The sequence below is a fragment of the Staurois parvus genome, unplaced genomic scaffold (assembly GCF_062004578.1).
Source record: "Staurois parvus isolate SC_StPar_1 unplaced genomic scaffold, SC_StPar_1.0 ptg002999l, whole genome shotgun sequence".
In the NCBI taxonomy this organism is placed as follows: Eukaryota; Metazoa; Chordata; class Amphibia; order Anura; family Ranidae; genus Staurois; species Staurois parvus.
In genome coordinates, this window is record NW_028320795.1 from 41,969 (window position 1) to 58,478 (window position 16,510).

Consider the following 16,510-nt stretch of genomic DNA (forward strand, 5'->3'; position numbering starts at 1 on the left):
AGTGTGCATCTTCTCCCTCAGCCTTAATCACTGATTATGTGTCCCTTATGAATGATAAAGAAACATATTTTATTATATTTTTCTCTAGAGAACATTCTTCTTGTGTACATCTAAATCTATGAGCTTCTTTGCTGCTTCCCAAGAGCAGTTGTCGCATTGTTGGCAGATTTTTTTATCATAAAGACATATTCTCAAGAAATGTATGTATTTTTCTGTTTGCTGATCTCTTTCTTTTTATTTTAGATTTTCATGACTATTCACAGCTCCATGATTACAGATGACCAAGTCACTGTAATTTGCACACTCCAGAGATTTGCAAAATTATAATCCAAAATGCAAAGTAAAATTCCATTTAGCGAAACTATAAAGTTATTATTTATTAGGATGTAGCTACATTTTGTGGAGGTAGGTAGTGGGTAGGGGTAGGTAGGTAGTAGGCTATACCAAGTATAGTAGTAACTCTAAGCAGCACGGTACATTAGCTGGAAATTAATTATTTCAGTCGTGGTTCACCACACCACTCATACATAATCTTTAAATACTCAAATAAATATTTTCATAAATGCATAATTCCTTGAAACCCTTTTCTATCTAAACTTTAAACCAAAGTAATCTATCCAATACTAAAAAGTGAAGCCTGATCCAAAATTAAACAAGCCTCAATGCCTACTGTAATCCAGTATAATACACTCAAGTAAGATTGCCGTTTAACACATAACAAGTACCGTAAGTGTTCATTCTGACAGACAAAATCATTCCTAATTCACTTGATCACCTGAAAATTGAACTCCATCTATTCATATAGCCTAACAAGTAAATATACAATACCCACACTCTATATGAGTATAAGCAATGAGTCCAAAGTTAAATATCATGTGATGATTCTGTTAGCCCAGTGTGAAATCCAGGTGAAAAAGAATGGAAAGATTGCCCACTCACCAGAAGCGCAATCTTAATGCACATATAGAGATCTCAAATGGCCAGAGGTCCCGTGCAGGTACTGCCTGGTACTAGAATGTTCCTCAGGAGGTCCCTCTGTATGGTTATGGTTATGGGTTTGCCGGTCTGGTCCATGACTCCCTCCTTTGGCCTCGACAGGTCACCTGGAATCCTGGGCTGGGGTGTAAAAGCTCAGTACAGAGCAACAAAAGTATAGATGCTCATAGTGTAGTATTCAAAAAGATTTATTGGGCATAAAGATATAAAGTGTAGGTGGTGTACATACACAGGTATATAAAAGCACAGGTGACTGTAAGTATAAGCAGTAATGCAGCATAAAGCTGCTGAATACACTGACCAGTATACAAAAACATGATATTTAACTTTGGACTCATTGCTTATGCTCATATAGAGGTGTTTTACATATGACTTTTATATACAACACATTCGTGTCTTATAGGATATCATTCATTTTAGTGCTGCACTTTATTTTATACTTACTTGTCACAGAAAGGTTTTGTGGTTCCTTTTGGTGCATATAGCTGCTTTAATGTGCGCTCGCTAGGTCTTGACTATTTTCGTTAATGCCCCCACTCAGCTACTGACTCAGCTTCCCGTGGCTGGAGACCTCTGCTCTGGCAAAAGTGTTCCCTCACTTAAGCAAAGTAGTCCATAACAGAATGAAACTGGCACTCGGTACAATTTATAAAACCAAGAATCTTTATTGGCTACATATAAAAACACATTAATAGTATGCTAACATATTTCAGCCATAACAACTATGAGGAAGGCTGTTATAGCCAAACTTGTTAGTGTACTGTTATTGTGTGTTTTTACACGTAGGCCCTAAATATGTATTGTGCCAAGTGTTGGCTTAATTCTCTTATGGACTATTCATATAGCCAGTAGCTATTCATGTATTAATATTGATTTATTACAGGTATTTATATATGGCCAACAAGTTATGCAGCAGTTTACATATATGGCATATCTACATCAGTCCGTGCCATCAGAGAGCTTACAATTTACTGGGTCCATTTTTTTTTCTCCTTACAATCAATACTAGATCTTTATCCTAGGGTCTGGTATAGATGTTGAAGGGAATCCCCGGCTGCTTGTTTGAAAAACAAACGCAAAAGAGCCTATATAACACAGACTGCTCTACTACACAAATCAATAAATATTTTTTATTGATGCATATAAGATTCCAAAACCCTAATGCATTAAAAAAAGAATTAGGGCAACATCACAACTATGTGTGTCTGTTACCACAAGTGCAGTACATGGGTGTCGGGGGTGCTCTCATTAATTTCTCTCTTTTTATTCTTTATTTATTTCCACAGTTCCAGAAAGATTGCATGTACTGGCAGTACTACTCTCAGGTGGAGTAAACTTGCATAGTAAGGCACAAGTATGAAACATGAACAAATAGACAGACATCAAGTTGCAAACCAGCTCAAAGAGCATACAGCATATGGTATATCCACATCAGTCCGTGCCATCAGAGAGCTTACAATTTACTGGGGCCATTTTTTTCTCCTTACAATCCAAACTAGATCTTTATCCTAGGGTCTGGTATAGATGTTAAAGGGGATCCCTAGCTGCTTGTTTGAAAAATAAAAGCAAAAGAGTCTATATAAGATAGACTGCTCTACTACACAAATCAATCAATATTTTTTTATTGAAACATATAACATTCCAAAACCCTAATGCATTAAAAGAAAACAAATCAGGACAGCATCACAACTATGTGTGTCTGTCACCACAAGTGCTGTACATGGGTGTTGGGGGTGCTCTCATTAATTTCTGTCTTTTTATTCTTTATTTATTTCCACAGTTCCAGAAAGATCACATGTACTATCAGTACTGCTCACAGGTGGAGTAAACTGGCATAGAAAGCACAAGTATAAAACATGAACAAATAAACAGACATCAAATTGCCAAACTAGCCTAAAAAGCATATGTATATCAAAAACATACCTAAATATTAATAGGTAATAAAGAGTGCACTGTGATCTAAAACTGCAGATTGAACATTTTCAATTAGTGGACATGACCTAGAGTGAAATTGACTGAGGAGATGAAGGAGGGAAATGTGGATGGAGAAAGAGCGGGAATGAGAGAAAAAAATTTATATTAGCCCATCAGCAGGAATACAGGTGATCCTATTAATATAACAAATTCATTTTTTTTCATTAAAAATATTTTGCTTTTTGATTAGTATGTTGGACTGAATATATGACTTAATACTGTATATGACTTAATAGGCGGTTGATTCGGTATAAAAGCCCAGCTTTGGGTTCAGAAACTGTGCTGTATCTTTATTTTTAACACCTACCAGGGCTCTATTTTGCAGTACTGCAGCATCTTGTATGGTGTGGCTTCTTCTGTTATTTACAAAATGAGAATTCTCTGAAAATGCCACTGCTCTTTTCTCTTGAGAGAAAAGTGTTTATGTTGTCTTATGAAAATGTGCCCATGCTGTGCTTTCAAAATGCAACAAATACTTGTAAGACTCTCAAGCATACATTAACAATCCAATTTTACACATTAAAAGTTACAAATCTAGAGACTTTCATTTTAAAAATGACTTTTGAATTATATTAATTTATTCTTCAATTCCACTACAGAGTAAGCTGAACTTGTATAATTTTCTGCTTGTTTGACCTCTGTTTCAGAGCATTCTTTGTTTGATACAACCAAGGGGTCTTCACCAATCTTCGAATATACAAAATGGGGTTCCATGCCAACTTCTGCATATTCTGAGCTGGGTTCAAATTGAGGTTTCATACCAACTTCTGAATACACTGAGATGGTTTTATTTTCAGATTCCATGCCAATTTCTGAATATTCTGAGCTGGGTTCAGCTTGAAGTTTGTTCTCTTGGCCTATACCAATTGCATAGGGTGTACCTTTGAACACACACACATACATTCCATTAAAGTGATTGTAAACCCTCATCTTGTAAAACAATCCATTCAATTTAAAATAGAAATTAAAGGCAAAACATTTGTGTATAGATATAAAAACATTATAAACACCTGTTTTCCCTTTTTTATAAGCGATCACATACCCTCTGTTCTCTGCATATGAAGTGTCAGCACAAATCTGATCATGGAAGGGGAGCAGGCTGAGTTCTCAGCACAGCTAGAAAACTGACCATGCTGTGCTCTCATGCTTATTGTGGTCAGTTTTTAGGAGGAGAGCAGAAGGACTGACAGGAACACCAGGTATTTCACACAAAGGAAGCAATAAAAAGAGAACAGGATACTTTTCCTACAAGTACATGGTACAGCAGACATATGTCAGGAATATGAAATTCTGGGTTTACAAATTCTTTACACACATAATAATGAACATTCATACTTTTGGGTAGAGCCAGTATATTAGCCTGGACAAATGTGAAGGATTGAAATCATGTATATGTAAATGATAAGACCTTTTCAAAATATATTTGTTTGTTTACGACACTATGTACATTCACTATTCACTGCATGTTGGGTAAGTTCCTTGGTGACTGAGAACTATGATATAATCTGTGCAGCACAGAACTGTGGGAAATCAAAATCAGTCAAAAAAAAGTCATATTGTGCATGTAGAGATGTGCTGGTTGCTTTAAATCTTAAACAGCAGTTGCAAAGCATTTTTTTTCTTTTCCCTCTTTGTGAGTGACAGACAGGGAAAGCAGGACTGTGCTCTGATTGGTTGTTGCTACAGCTGAGAAGGATCCACCCATAGCAGAACTGTTGCAGCTGGACATATGATTGGCTGTGGAGGAAAGGAGAGAGGAAAAAGGAAGAAGAAGCACATGTGGGGAGGCAGACATTTCCAGGGGACCGCATGGAGCAAGGGCTCCTGGTGTAAAGTCACACAGTCTCACTCTCTGTGCTGCTAGAGCCCATGGACTGGGCTGGGAGTGTGTAGCAGAGAAATTGTTGCAGGAGGACAGTGTGCAAACTAAGGATTGTCCTGCCTGACACTCAGGATTACAGCTACTAAAGTGCAAAGTGCAAAGTCTGGAGCTGCTGAAAGAGAGGATTTCTACTGCTGTCTAATGCTATCTAGAGGACAATCCAGAAACAGTGAGTACTCTGTAATGAAAGGGGATTTTGATATTGCTGCATTTGCTGTTCATCTCTGGAGAATGGTCATGAGAATGCCTGCTCTCTAATTCTCAGAGTGACACAGATCTTGGAAAGCCCAAGGCGCTCAGAATTAGCTATTCCTGCTGCTGATTGATGAGAGAAATCTGTCACTGTATATTACTGGTTTGTCTCCTCAAGACTTGTGCTGTGGCTGAAGAATGTGTTTAGTTCCAAGTCCCCACAGAAGCTTGCTGCTTTGAATATACTGAGCAAGTGTCAGTATATCAGGATTTCACCTGTATGGTAAAGATTTGTTGAAGTGTTGTTTTTCTTCTATTGCAATGTTCACTGGAAGATTCTGCTTAAAGGAGACTGTGCTATCCTGCTACCCCTGGATTACAAATACTCTCCCATGCAGAGAGTGAGCGCTCTTCCATTGATTAAAGGGCCCCAATGTTGAGAGACTTTAAGTTTCATCCCACTGGCCAGTGGTTAGGTAGGACATTTCTGCTCTAGATAGTACTGCTATAGCAAATGTCGGTAGGCTGCTGAATCTCATTGGCAGTTGTTGTTTCATGTGTCAATGTCGCCCTAGTCAGTGTGATATTAGCCAGTTTTGGAGTCTTTGGCGAGTGAATTGTGACTTCTTACTGTGTTATGCAAAGTGGTATCTGTGTTTTATGTACCTTACCTATGTTAAATCAGCTAGTTCTTTTTCAGGGTTTGTCTTCTTCAATAAAACCCATATAAAATATTCTCAGAGTGTCGAAGTGTTCTGTGTATAATCGGATCTGTCACCAGAATCAGGTGAGAGCTGAACCTATATATCTAGCCAAGCATCACTCAAGGGTGTGCTACATGTAACACTATCTTTTTTTTTGGTGCATTGGGTCTGACCAGGATGTTCATTCTTGTTGTGGAGGTATAGAAAGAAGTAAGATATTTACAATATCTCACAGAAGTGAGTACACCCCTCACATTTTTGTAGATATTTTATTACATCTTTTCATGTGACAACACTGAAGAAATGACACTTTGCTACAATGTAAGCTAGTGAGTGTACAGCTTGTATAACAGTGTAAATTGGCTGTCCCTTCAAAATAACTCAACATACAGCCATTAATGTCTAAACCGTTGGCAACAAAAGTGAGTACGCCCCTAAGTGAAAATGTCTAAATTGGGCCCAAAGTGTCAATGTTTTTGTGTTGCCACCATTATTTTCCAGCACTGCCTTAACCCTCTTGGGCATGGAGTTCACCAGAGCTTCACAGGTTGCCACTGGAGTCCTTTTCCACTCCTCCATGACAACATCACGGAGCTGGTGTATGTTAGAGACATTGCGCTCCTCCATCTTCCGTTTGAGGATGCCTCACAGATGCTCAATAGGGTTTAGGTCTGGAGACATGCTTGGCGAGTCCATCACCTTTACCCTGAACTTCTTTAGCAAGGCAGTGGTTGTCTTAGAGATGTGTTTGGGGTCGTTATCATGTTGGAATACTGCCCTGCGGCCCAGTCTTCGAAGGGAGGGGATCATGCTCTTCTTCAGTATGTCACAGTACATGTTGGTATTCATGGTTCCCTCAATGAACTGTATCTCCCCAGTGCCGGCAGCACTTATGCAGCTCCAGACCATGACACTGCCACCACCATGCTTGACTGTAGCCAAGACACACTTGTCTTTGTACTCCTCACCTGGTTGCCGCCACACACGCTTGGCGCCATCTGAACCAAATAAGTTTTTATTGGTTTCATTAGACCACAGGACATGGTTCCAGTAATCCATGTCTTTAGTCTGCTTGTCTTCAGCAAACTGCGGGCTTTCTTGTGCATCATCTTTTAGAAGAGGACGACAGCCATGCAGACCAATTTGATGCAGTGTGCGGCGTATGGTCTGAGCACTGACAGGCTGACCCCCCACCCCTTCAACCTGTGCAGCAATGCTGGCAGCACTCATACGTCTATTTCCCAAAGAGAACCTCTGGATATGATGCTGAGCACGTGCACTCAACGCCTTTGGTCGACCATGGCGAGGCCTGTTCTGAGTGGAATCTGTCCTGTTAAATTGCTGTATGGTCTTGGCCACCATGCTGCAGCTCAGTTTCATGGTCTTGGCATTCTTCTTATAGCCTAGGCCATCTTTATGTAGAGCAACAATTCTTTTTTTTAGATCCTCAGAGAGTTCTTTGCCATGAGGTGCCATGTTGAACTTCCAGTGACCAGTATGCGAGAGTGAGAGCGATAACACCAAATTTAACACACCTTCTCCACATTCACACCTGAGACCTTGTAACTCTAACAAGTCACATGACACCATGGAGGGAAAATGGCTAATTGGGCCCAATTTGGACATTTTCACTTAGGGGTGCACTCACTTTTGTTTCCAACAGTTTACACATTAATGGCTTTTTGCTGAGTTTTTGCAGGGACATCAAATTTACACTGTTATACAAGCTGTACACTCACTACATTTCTTCAGTGTTGGCACATGAAAAGATATAATAAAATATTTACAAAAATGTGAGGGGTGTACTCACTTCTGTGAGATACTGTATATTGTTTTAGTACCCTTTTAGCCTATATATTGGTTGCAGATATCCGTTCAAACTTTAGCAGTGAGCCATAGAGCAATTTGAAATATTGTAGATTAAGGACTGTGCTAGTAGATTCTGTGGATGATGCTAGGGATTTACTGTGTTCAGTCTATAAGTACAATGTCTTCCTATCATTCATATTTAGTGTGAGTCACCATATTGGTGAAATACTTACATTCATATTCTGTGGGCAGTGTGTTGGAATGGCTGAAATGTTAAGAAATAACACATTAATATATCACTTATTTGAATTTTTATATATTTCAGCTTGTGCAATTAATTTAAAAACCATAAGATATAAGAAAATGTTAAGATGAAGCGATCAGGTTTTTATGACGTGTTACTCGGCAGATTTAAAATGTAACGGAGGGAAGAGGGAAAGAGAGAGAGAGAGGGGGGGGGGGAGAGAGAGAGAGAAAGAAAGAGAAAGATCAGGAAGGCCAAATATAGCAATTAACACGTTATTAAAAAAAAACTTTTCAAAGTTATGGACAAAAAAAACAATGCACTGGACACTACAGGCAGTTCAAGCAGTTTGAAACTTTAGCTCATTTTAAACTAAATGATAAAATGTGGAACAGGGTACTGCAGAGGAAGAGGACTGAGCTGGGAAGTTCAGAATTCTGCATGGCATGATATGTATGCAAAATTATAAATATATATTCCAATTTGTTCTTAGACCAGCTTTAAAGATTTTCTCTACATTCTGGTTATGTCCTAAAAAGTCAACTTGCTACTTTGGCTCTAAGCCCAATCGTTAGGTGGTTTAGATAGAACTGGATTCCAAAATTTAGAGATTTTTCAACACAGCATGTTTGGAAAATCTGTGGGTTTGTCATTCATTATGGTGCTGATGTATATTACTTTGAATGAAGCATAGTGTAATTGCTTTACATACATAAAGCTACACTAAAATCTTGGTGCAAACAGTACTTCACCTGTGATTTGCTCTTCTCTGTTTCCCTGTTGAGGAAAAAACAGAAGTAGGATGACAATTTAGCTCACACACAAGTTGTTTTCATACAAGTTATTTTCTGCAAAAAAAACATTTTCTATAATAACTCATACGAGTTATTTTCTGAAAATGAATGATCTTACCTTTATATTTTATGCAAAGTATCATGAGACACAGAATAGCACCAACTGCAACAAGTCCTCCAATGGTTCCAAGGACAATAGAAGAAATACGGTCTGACAAATAGAACATTAAGATAGTCAAAACAGAGATTGCAAGAATGATTTTCTGTCTTTGCTGATGAAATATGTAATGTACACTTAATTGTATCTGCCAGATGATTGCAGATTCTGTGATCACCAACCAATTAAAATCCATAGAAAACTATTTTTTTCATTTTGTAAAGAGTTTTTGAAAGCTGAACTCCCCTCACACTGCAAAGATTAAATGCTTGTTTAAAGGGAACATAAACATTAGGTTTACTTACCTTTTTGCTTGCTTCCCAGACAGCTGCTACTCTTCTCTGACCTTTTCTCTCTAAAGCTCCTGGTTTTGAGTGGGCTTTTGGCATCACAACTTGCAATGCAGGATTTCTGGTCCTCCATTGTGAGTGATGTTGTCAAAGTCCCTGTGACCAGCAGAGCAACAAAGAAAATTGGCTCTGATGGACCAGTTGTGCAGCTGGGAGGAAGCCTGTGGGAGCAAGGGATAAGGAAAGTAAAATTGCTTTTTATTTTATCCCTAGACAAAACTGAGCAAAACTGAATGTTGGGTTGCCTGTAAAAGTAAAAATAATGAAATAATTGGGTTAAAAACAATAGTGCAAAAACTGACCCTGGACTTTAAGTACACCACAACATAAAGATTATTGGTAAAACATTTTATTTGGCATCAAAATTGTTAAAATCAAATTTAAATAATCAAATATGAGACAATATGCAAATCAGTATATGCAGTTCTATTTCCTTATTACCCCTCCACCTTCCTAGCCCTCAATTAACCACTGATTCAGCATGTGTGTAGCATTTGTGTCTAACATATTATCACATCATAAATGACGGCTTGTGGAATGGTGTAGCTTCCTCTATATACAGTATTTGGCAGGTACAGGATAGCCCATTGCTTAGTAGAGGGCATGAGGGGTAAAAAGATGCCAAGCATTGTTTTACACTTAAATATTTTAACTTGATGTTAACAATTTTGATAGCAAATAAAATTATGTTTATTAGTACTTCATGTAATTGACAGATTCTACTCCAATTAGTCAAAACAGCCTGTACTTTCTGAATCACTTCACAGAAGTGAAAAAATAAATCAAAAGTCCTTATCTGCATGTTTGCTCAGTGGTTAAAAGCATTGATGCAAGAGGGACCCATTTGAAAAGTGCCAAGTAGTACAAAGTAGCAATGGCAGTCTGTGTCTCAGGAAGGGTTTCCTTTAAAACAGGGGTCTCCAAACTTTTCAAACAAATGGCCAGTATACGGTCCTTCAGACTTTAGGAGGGCCAGATTAGTGCCAGTGAGGATAGAATATGTCCTGGTCCCAGCGTCAGTGAGAAAAAACATGGCCTCAGGACTGATGGTCAGTAGGAGGAGTAGTGCCCCATCATTGGTATTAGTGGGAAGAATAGTACACCATCATTGGTTCTAGTGGGAAGAATTGTACACCATAATTGGTTCTAGTGGGAAGCATAGTACACCATAATTGGTTTCAATAGAAGAAGTTCTGCCGCATTGTTGGTCTCAGTGAAAGGAATAGTGCCCCAAGGGCTGGATAAAGGGTAGTAAAGGGCCATATCCAGCCCTCAGGTCGCAGTTTGGAGACCCCTGCTTTAAAATAACAAAAAGCAGGGTCTGACTGGACACCAGAGAATTCATGCAGAGTATTGGCAGCACTGCTCAGCCTAGGAAGTGACTCCTGAACCCAGAACCAGAAACACAAGATGTGGATCATCTCATCATAAAAGCAATCACTGATACCAATGCTGGACACTCTTTCCCCTTGCTGACCACCAAGGCAGGGGACATTTTTTTCACTCTTATTGGGGCATACATTACATACTCCTGACCACAGCTAGCTATACTATGTGCTTTATATTATATACTCCTGACCACTACACTGTATACACTATGTTGCTTAGTTTTGGCTCCTGAATTTTGTAAGCTGTACTACATTACATATTTCTCACCAAATGTACATTTTTTAAACCAGGTATTGGTTGCCAAGTAGCCCCCATCTATATAACAAAGACAATCTAAATCAAGGTAGTGTTAGACAAAGTATAAACTCCATGCCCATTTTCCATGTTCAGAAAAGAATATGTAAAAGAGGAGTTTCAGGTTTAGAGCTCCTGGCCAAGGTGTTTTTTATGGGGGGGGGGCTAAAAAATCAGGGAGTCAGATAAGGGGAAGGCCACAGGGCAATAATTCAAATACAGTGAGGGACGGGCATAAATATAACAAGGAGGCAATAGGGCAGCAGGCGACAATCTGGTACAGCAGGGACTTAGTCCCTGGGCAACAATCCAGGCACAAAGAAAGAATGGACATTGGTCCGGTACGGCAGTGGTGAAGTCCTTAGCACAGGACAACAGTGTGGGCACACAGCAAGGATGGACAGAGGGCAACAATCCAGGCACAGCAGGGACAGGCAGCAGTAGACAAAGCAAGGGTTCAGTTGCTCACCAGCCAACAGCAGCATCATTGAAGGAAGTCCAGGCACACTGTCAGGGAAAAGGAGGTCCAAAAGGCAGGGGTCCTTCACCAGCCCATTGCAAGTCCTCAGAGGGCTGTATGTCCTGGCTGCAGCTTCAGGACCACACAGAAAGCAGCTGAAGGAAGAGAAGGGCAGAGGGTAGAGTAGCGTGCCAGTGTCCAGAAAGCCTCACAGACAATGCCGAACTAAAAGTCCCAGCAGCGCAGAAAGCAAAGCACAGTCTATACAGAACTATCTGTCTCAGTAGTACCATGCATCTTTTAGCCCCCTTCTAGTCAGACCTGCAGCCATGAGCTCCTCTGTCCATCACTGATGTAAACTCTGAACAGTCTGACACTGGCTGGTATTTTGAATTCAGCCAGAGATCTCAGCTCCCATTTGTCGTTGCCAAGTTGTCTGGTTCCATCCTGGTACAGAATACAATAACTTATGCGCCACCTACTGAATGCAGCCTCACTTCCTACCCCCTGCGGGGACATAGAAACTCACAAACCAAATTATGCAAAGTTGACATTGTTACTCCCTGCATTTGCATTAAGACCCTCAGAGATGGTTTGAACCTCAGCTGGGACCAGCCAAGATTTGAACCATCTATGGGCAGGCTGATTGTACCCAAGACGATTGTTGTATGTGGGATTTTACATGCGATTATTGCTAGCAGCTATTATAGCTGCAAACAGTAATCTCTGTGTTCTACCGGCATGGACAGCTCCCCCTGTCTCCCTTACGGGAGAACACAATAGCTCTGCAGGAGAGATTCTCCCATCAACACTGTGTTGATAGGAGAATCGAGCAATTTTCAAAGAAGATCGCATCATGTATGGCTTCCCTTAGAGATTGTCAAATTCAAAAAACAAAAATTAAGAAAAATCCAATATTTCTGATCTCCATTAGATTGTCTTTTACCTCTTCCTCATTGCTTAGAAAGATAAAGCCCAACTCTGAGCTCAGGTCACCCTCATACACCCTTTCCTTTAAAAAAATCTACTCATACCTTTTTTCAAGTGTCTTAAGTCTAGAGACATCACAGGTCCTTTTCACCCTCCTTTTCCTCCAGGTGTCAGCAGGTCCTAAATTTTGCATAGAGCAGAGCAATGTAACTATGTGCTACTGCTCTCTGCAGTGTTCATCTGTGAGTCCAGGATGAGGGGACTGGCCCTTGGTTGCCTAGGCTCACAGGGACTGGGTTAAATGATGCTAGGCACTAGTAGGAAAGGAAATGATAGCTTCTAGGGACTACAGTTTTTTCCGTTATGCCATTGGTTATGCTCATTTACAGAATAGAAACTTTGATTGTTGCAATATTTTCCTTCTAAAGGATCATTCTACAGTCCCTAGGGAAGGGGCTAAATAACAAGTACCTTTTTTTCGCTGCATCGCCTCCTGGAACACCAATGCTGTAGAAAAGCACAAGTCTTAACAACATTAGGCTGATGTTTTTAGGGGCTTTGGTGGGGGATTCCATTTTTGTTGGTGACCCTTCTTGAAGCAACCACTTTAAAAACTGAAAGTGTACCTTGGTGTTCATTAATGTGCATTACTGGTGTTTACCAAGCTTTGACATGGAAACTATTATCATTCATTGCATAGCAAATGTAGAACTTGTATATAACTTGGTATATCAATATGCCTGGTATATAAGATTAATTTATATTGCATAATTAGAAATTAACATACCAGTAGTCTCTGCATACTCATTAATAACTTGAATACGTTTTTGGTAACTTTAATAAATCTTTTATTTACTCTTTTCCATTTATGGGCACTTTTATCAAGGTAAAATACAATACAGATATACTCCCCACTTTGGGAAGTTGTAATATTTTAAGCATCCAGATAATGAAATTAATTGAAGAAGATGCTGCAGAGACCTGACTAACAGCAGAGAGGAGGGTTGAGTAAGTAAAAAAGGGAACAGAGGGGCACCAGACTAAGTGCAGCATAAAATGATATAATTTACTGAAACACATACAATTGGCAACTCACTAAAAGGTGAAAAAGACAGGCATGCCTATAAGTTGTCCGGATATCTCCCCTGGAGGTTCCTGCTTCCAGGAGGTTAGGGTAGTCTGGCGTGGCTGGGCTGTGGGGCTGGAACATCCAAGCACGGCCATCCGCCACGATGGCCAGCGTGGAACGCAAGAAGGCGACAGACCGGACGTGATGTCAATGGGGAGCTTGATGATGTAAAAGTGGGCGATAATGCATTTTGAAGCTTCTTCTTCAGACCTGATTGGCCAGTAGGAATGGCCATCTTTAACTGTTTCAAATGGGGCGGGATCGGTAGGGGAATGGAATTACAAGGAATGTGGCCATACTTCAAGGGGAACATTATTTTCACACCATACAATAATGGAACAATATATATCTCGGTAGTATGCCATGAGTATATACAATTGGAAATATGTAAAAATGCATAAAAATAAATAAAGAAAACAATTGCATTTAAATATCTCTAGACATATGCTTGCCCATACTGTATATACACTCATATACAGGAATACCCACATACTGGTACAATTACAAAATGTAACAAAGGGGTGTTTAAAAACCTTTAAATAAAAATGGAATCTGAAGACAGGTAAAAACAAAAATGATAAACAATTGATCTGCATGAAATTAAAAAATAAGAATATATCTGTACGAGTGTTCACACCGATGTGTATACATATGGGCTCTCATAGTTGCGTAACTGGCATACGTATACATATGAAGTAATTATTACGTTTAGCACTGATACCATTATATTCAATTGAGAACCTAGGGGATGGACAAGAACAGACATTATTAAGTTACATAAATATATGTACTAAGGAGTTGGAATGAAGGTGGGGGGAATGTGGTATCGCAAAAACCTGGAAGTGTGTAAAGCAAAAATAAGATAAAAAACAAACACTAAAAGGAAATTATCTGTATGTATCTCTAGATAATATTATGTCTATCCATATATATATATATATATATATATATACACACACACACACATATATATATATATATATATATATATATATATACGGTCTAGTTGGCATAACTGGGGGCAAAATTGCTTTGCCAATCTTTTGCAGGTAGTACTCATTTTCAAATTGGAAATAATTGTGTTCAAGACAAAAACTTGTGGCAGTAAGGATGAAATTAGACTGTTTGGAATGGGATTGAGGTTGGAGGTGGGATTTGTTGGAGACAAATGTAGAGCAGTTTGTAGGCCCAGCTCTTGGGGTATTATGAACATACATGGAGGTAGACCCATAATTACATGGGCTCCCAAGTGTATGGATGCAATAGTTTAACAGGTGAGTGCCATCCCGGATGTAGGACAGGAGGGCCTGTGCAAATGGTTGAAGAAAACTATCAATATATAGGGAATAACTGGTGGTGATACTCTCCAAGGACGCCACTACAGGGCGCCCTGGTGGATTTTGTAGACTTTTGTGCACCTTAGGGAGATGGTAAAAATATGGTACTTTGTAGAAATCTCTACAAAAGAAGGCTGCCTGCTGTTTGGAAAATATCCCATTTTGAATGGCAATAACAATGATAGATTTGGATTCATTGATAAACTTGGAAAGGGGATCAATGGTGAGTTGTTGTTTTTTTGCTTTACACATTTCCAGGTTTTTGAGATACCACATTCCCCCCACCTTCATTCCATCTGGGTTGGTAAGTAATCAATAAGGAAATATAACCCCTTATATGTGTGGCTATACATACATATATTTAATGTAAATTAATAATGGCTGTTCTTGTCCATCCCCTAGGTTCTCAATTTTGAATATAATGGTATCAGTTCTAAACCTAATAATTACTTCATATGTATACATTTGCCAGTTAGGGACATATGAGAGCCCATATTTATACATATTGGTGCGATCACTCATACAGATATATTCTCATTTTTTACTTTCATTTTTTATTTTTCAATTTCATGCAGATCAATTGTTTTATAATTTTGTTTTTACCTGTTTTACATCCCATATTTATTTAAAGGCTTTTAAACACTGCTCTGTGTTACATTTTGTAAATATACCCGTATGTGGGTGTTCCTGTAAATGAGTGTATATAAATGCACAAGCATATGTCTAGAGATATTTACAGGCAATTGTTTTCTCTATTTATTTTTATGCCTTTTTTCATGTTCCAGTTGTATATACTCATGGTGTACTACCGAGATATATATTGTTCCATCATTGTATGGTGTGAAAATAATGTTCCCCTTTAGGTATGGCCACATTCCTTGTAATTCCATTCCCCTGCCGGTCCAGCCCCATTTGAACCAGTTAAAGATAGCCATTCCTACTAGCCAATCAGATCTGAAGAAGAAACAGAAGTTTCAAAATGCATTACCACCCACTTTTACGCCATCAAACTCCCCGTTGATGTCACTTCCAGTCCGGCGCCATCTTGCGTTCCAAGCTGGCTATTGCAGCAGGACAGCAGCACTTGCATGTTCAAGCCCTACATGCCAATTGTATGTGTTTCAATAAATCGTATCATTTTATGCTGCACTTAGTCTGGCACCCCTCTGTTCCCTTTTATTCTCACAGAGTTCCAGCTTTGCTCTCAAGGGTTCTGCCACGGATGCTGCTTAGTTTTCATTTTGGACTTTATATGGAGTTTTATCTATTATAACTAACATTCCTCCAGCGCCAATTGTATACCATATCTTGGGTAAGTAAAAATGTATTTTATTCTCTCCCTAGACTTAAACAAGTAATTAACCCTTGCAGCATGGGTACCCGTAGTTGTTTTACTGGTGTTTACCAAGCTTTAATGTGGAAACCATATTCACATGTATTGCATGACAAATGTAGAACTTGTATGTGGTATATCAATATACTTTACTGTCATTATTATCTTCCAGGGTGTATGTTAATATAATATTAATATGTAATGCATAATAAGAAGTTAACATACCAGTAGGCTTTGTCTCTCCATTGGTAACTTGGATAACTGTTTTATTTACTCTTTTCCATTTATAGACACCTTTATCTAAGAAAAATACAAAGCAAAGATATTCTCCACTCTGAGAGGCTGTAATATTTTCAATGTCCAGATAATGAAGTGAACGTGTTTGGTTACATCTTTGATAGATTCCCTCAAGAGGGCAACACAGATTATTGTGTGAATATTCGAAAGAATCTGTATCCTTTTCCACCGAAGATAAGCACCTAGTGGTTCCGTTATGATATGTAGTTATCCATAGCAAAGCATATGAAACAGTTAGG

The 16,510-nt window shown here is 39.0% G+C and overlaps 1 protein-coding gene across 1 annotated transcript; it reads right to left on the bottom strand.

Annotated features, from left to right (window-relative positions):
• Positions 1 to 2,602: 2,602 nt before the first annotated feature.
• Positions 2,603 to 12,120, bottom strand: LOC149428732 (uncharacterized). The gene is made up of 6 exons (XM_089667067.1): positions 11,255 to 12,120; positions 9,058 to 9,263; positions 8,714 to 8,806; positions 8,554 to 8,578; positions 7,791 to 7,822; positions 2,603 to 3,851 (listed from the first exon to the last, which is right to left on the bottom strand). The coding sequence occupies exons 2-6, from the start codon at positions 9,173 to 9,175 to the stop codon at positions 3,538 to 3,540; spliced, it is 582 nt and encodes a 193-aa protein (XP_089523193.1). The 5' UTR covers positions 9,176 to 9,263; positions 11,255 to 12,120; the 3' UTR covers positions 2,603 to 3,537.
• Between the last annotated feature and the right edge of the window lie 4,390 nt (positions 12,121 to 16,510).

Bases quoted from the DNA above. Each gene is read 5' to 3' on its own strand.
- LOC149428732 (XM_089667067.1), bottom strand. From the start codon at position 9,175: ATGGAGGACCAGAAATCCTGCATTGCAAGTTGTGATGCCAAAAGCCCA. The intron at 8,807-9,057 runs GTAAGTAAACCT...TCTATTTGTCAG, and splicing joins TCTGGGAAGCAAGCAAAAAG to ACCGTATTTCTTCTATTGTC. The intron at 8,579-8,713 runs GTAAGATCATTC...TTTCCTCAACAG, and splicing joins ACTTTGCATAAAATATAAAG to GGAAACAGAGAAGAGCAAAT.